Source organism: Propithecus coquereli, unplaced genomic scaffold (genome assembly GCF_000956105.1).
Source record: "Propithecus coquereli isolate 6110/MARCELLA unplaced genomic scaffold, Pcoq_1.0 Scaffold358, whole genome shotgun sequence".
NCBI classification, from domain to species: Eukaryota; Metazoa; Chordata; class Mammalia; order Primates; family Indriidae; genus Propithecus; species Propithecus coquereli.
This window is the reverse complement of record NW_012149263.1, coordinates 2146904-2148277: the sequence shown is the minus strand read 5'-3', so window position 1 is coordinate 2148277 and position 1374 is coordinate 2146904. Positions and strand designations below refer to the sequence as shown.

At 38.2% G+C, this 1374-nt stretch overlaps 1 protein-coding gene across 1 annotated transcript in view; it reads left to right on the top strand.

The window, feature by feature from the left end:
- ZNF570 (zinc finger protein 570) overlaps positions 1-1374 on the top strand; it is a 26112-nt gene that overhangs the window by 17063 nt on the left and 7675 nt on the right. The window contains exon 5 of the mRNA XM_012651501.1: positions 293-388. Coding sequence (XP_012506955.1) covers positions 293-388 — 96 coding nt within the window. The remainder of the gene's footprint in view (positions 1-292; positions 389-1374) is intronic.

Sequence of the window (1374 nt, the reverse complement as noted above, 5' to 3'; positions counted from 1 at the left end):
ACAGGATGCTCTTTGCTACCACTGCTGTGAATTTTTGGATAGCATCTGCAGAGCTTGACTGAATGTCTGCTGCCTGTGCCAAACAAATGATTTAAAATATGGAGTTGGCAGTGGACAAGTCTATTATTGACCTGTGCCTGAAGCTTCATCTTCCCTATCCTTCTAATACATGTACTTTACACATTTTTCTTTGGCTTCCTGTAAGCTCCCTCTTCCCTGATGATCAAAGGATCTCATGTGAGTTCTGGGATATCCACAGCATGACCAAATTCCACTTCTTTTTTATATGCAGGACTTTGCTTTTCCAAGCCAGGTGTGATATTGTTGTTGGAGCAAGGAAAAGAGCCCTGGATGGTGAAGAGAGAGCTGACAAAAGGCTTGTACTCAGGTTAGTGAAGAGGAAGTAGGCAGGCAAAAACCCTTTGCAGGTAACAGCTCATCTTAACTCAAAGGTATCACCTCTTCACTCTTCTTTGTGGGCACGTTCTTCTCAAATGTTGTAGAAGTCTTTTAGGATGTTCTCCCACATTTGTTATTCTTAATTATCTCCCATCTCACACTTTGTCCTCTCCTTTCTAATAACTCACTTATCTATTTTCTGAGTTGTATTCCTTCTCAGTTTCATAAAGCTCTTCTAATTTTTTTAAAAAAACCTTTCCTAGTCTTACAAACTTTTCAGCTCTACAGACAGCTATAAATGAAGTACTAGGTTGAAATCCTGATACTTATATGCAGTGAAATTTTAGGAAAGTTACTTAACCTCTCTGTGCTTTTGTTTTGTCATCTGTAAAATGGGATAATACTTTTCAAGTGCTTTGAACAGTTCCATCTCATAGTATGAACTCAATAGCTGTCAGCTGCTATTAGTAGTAGTATTCCTCCAAATACGTCATTTTTGTCCGAATGGTCAGTTCATTCATTCTTTCATTCCTTTACTCAACATTTATTGAATTTGCACTTTAAACAGGGTACTTGCAAGGTGGTAGGGTGTTATACTTCTGTACATACAATCGAACAATTGATAGGCTAGCAGCAGAGGTACAACATAGCTATAATTGGCATGTGTGATGAAAAGCTGACATAAAGGAGGCTCAGAGGGTGACTGGGAAGATGATGGTCTTTAACAAAAACACATCAGCAGCTAGAAGACATTTGAGGGAGAAAAGTGAGAGTTTTAGCTTTTTGGTATGGTCAACATAGGAAGTATTAAGGTAAAATGGACTAACGTTCTGTCATTGTAAACATCTCCATAAACACCACTCCCCAGCTTACCTGTCCCTTCCCACTGCCTCTTCCCAATCTTCATGTGTTTGTTCTAAGAAAACATTTGATATAGAACTGTAGTGTCAAAGAATATATGATTAAATTTTATTT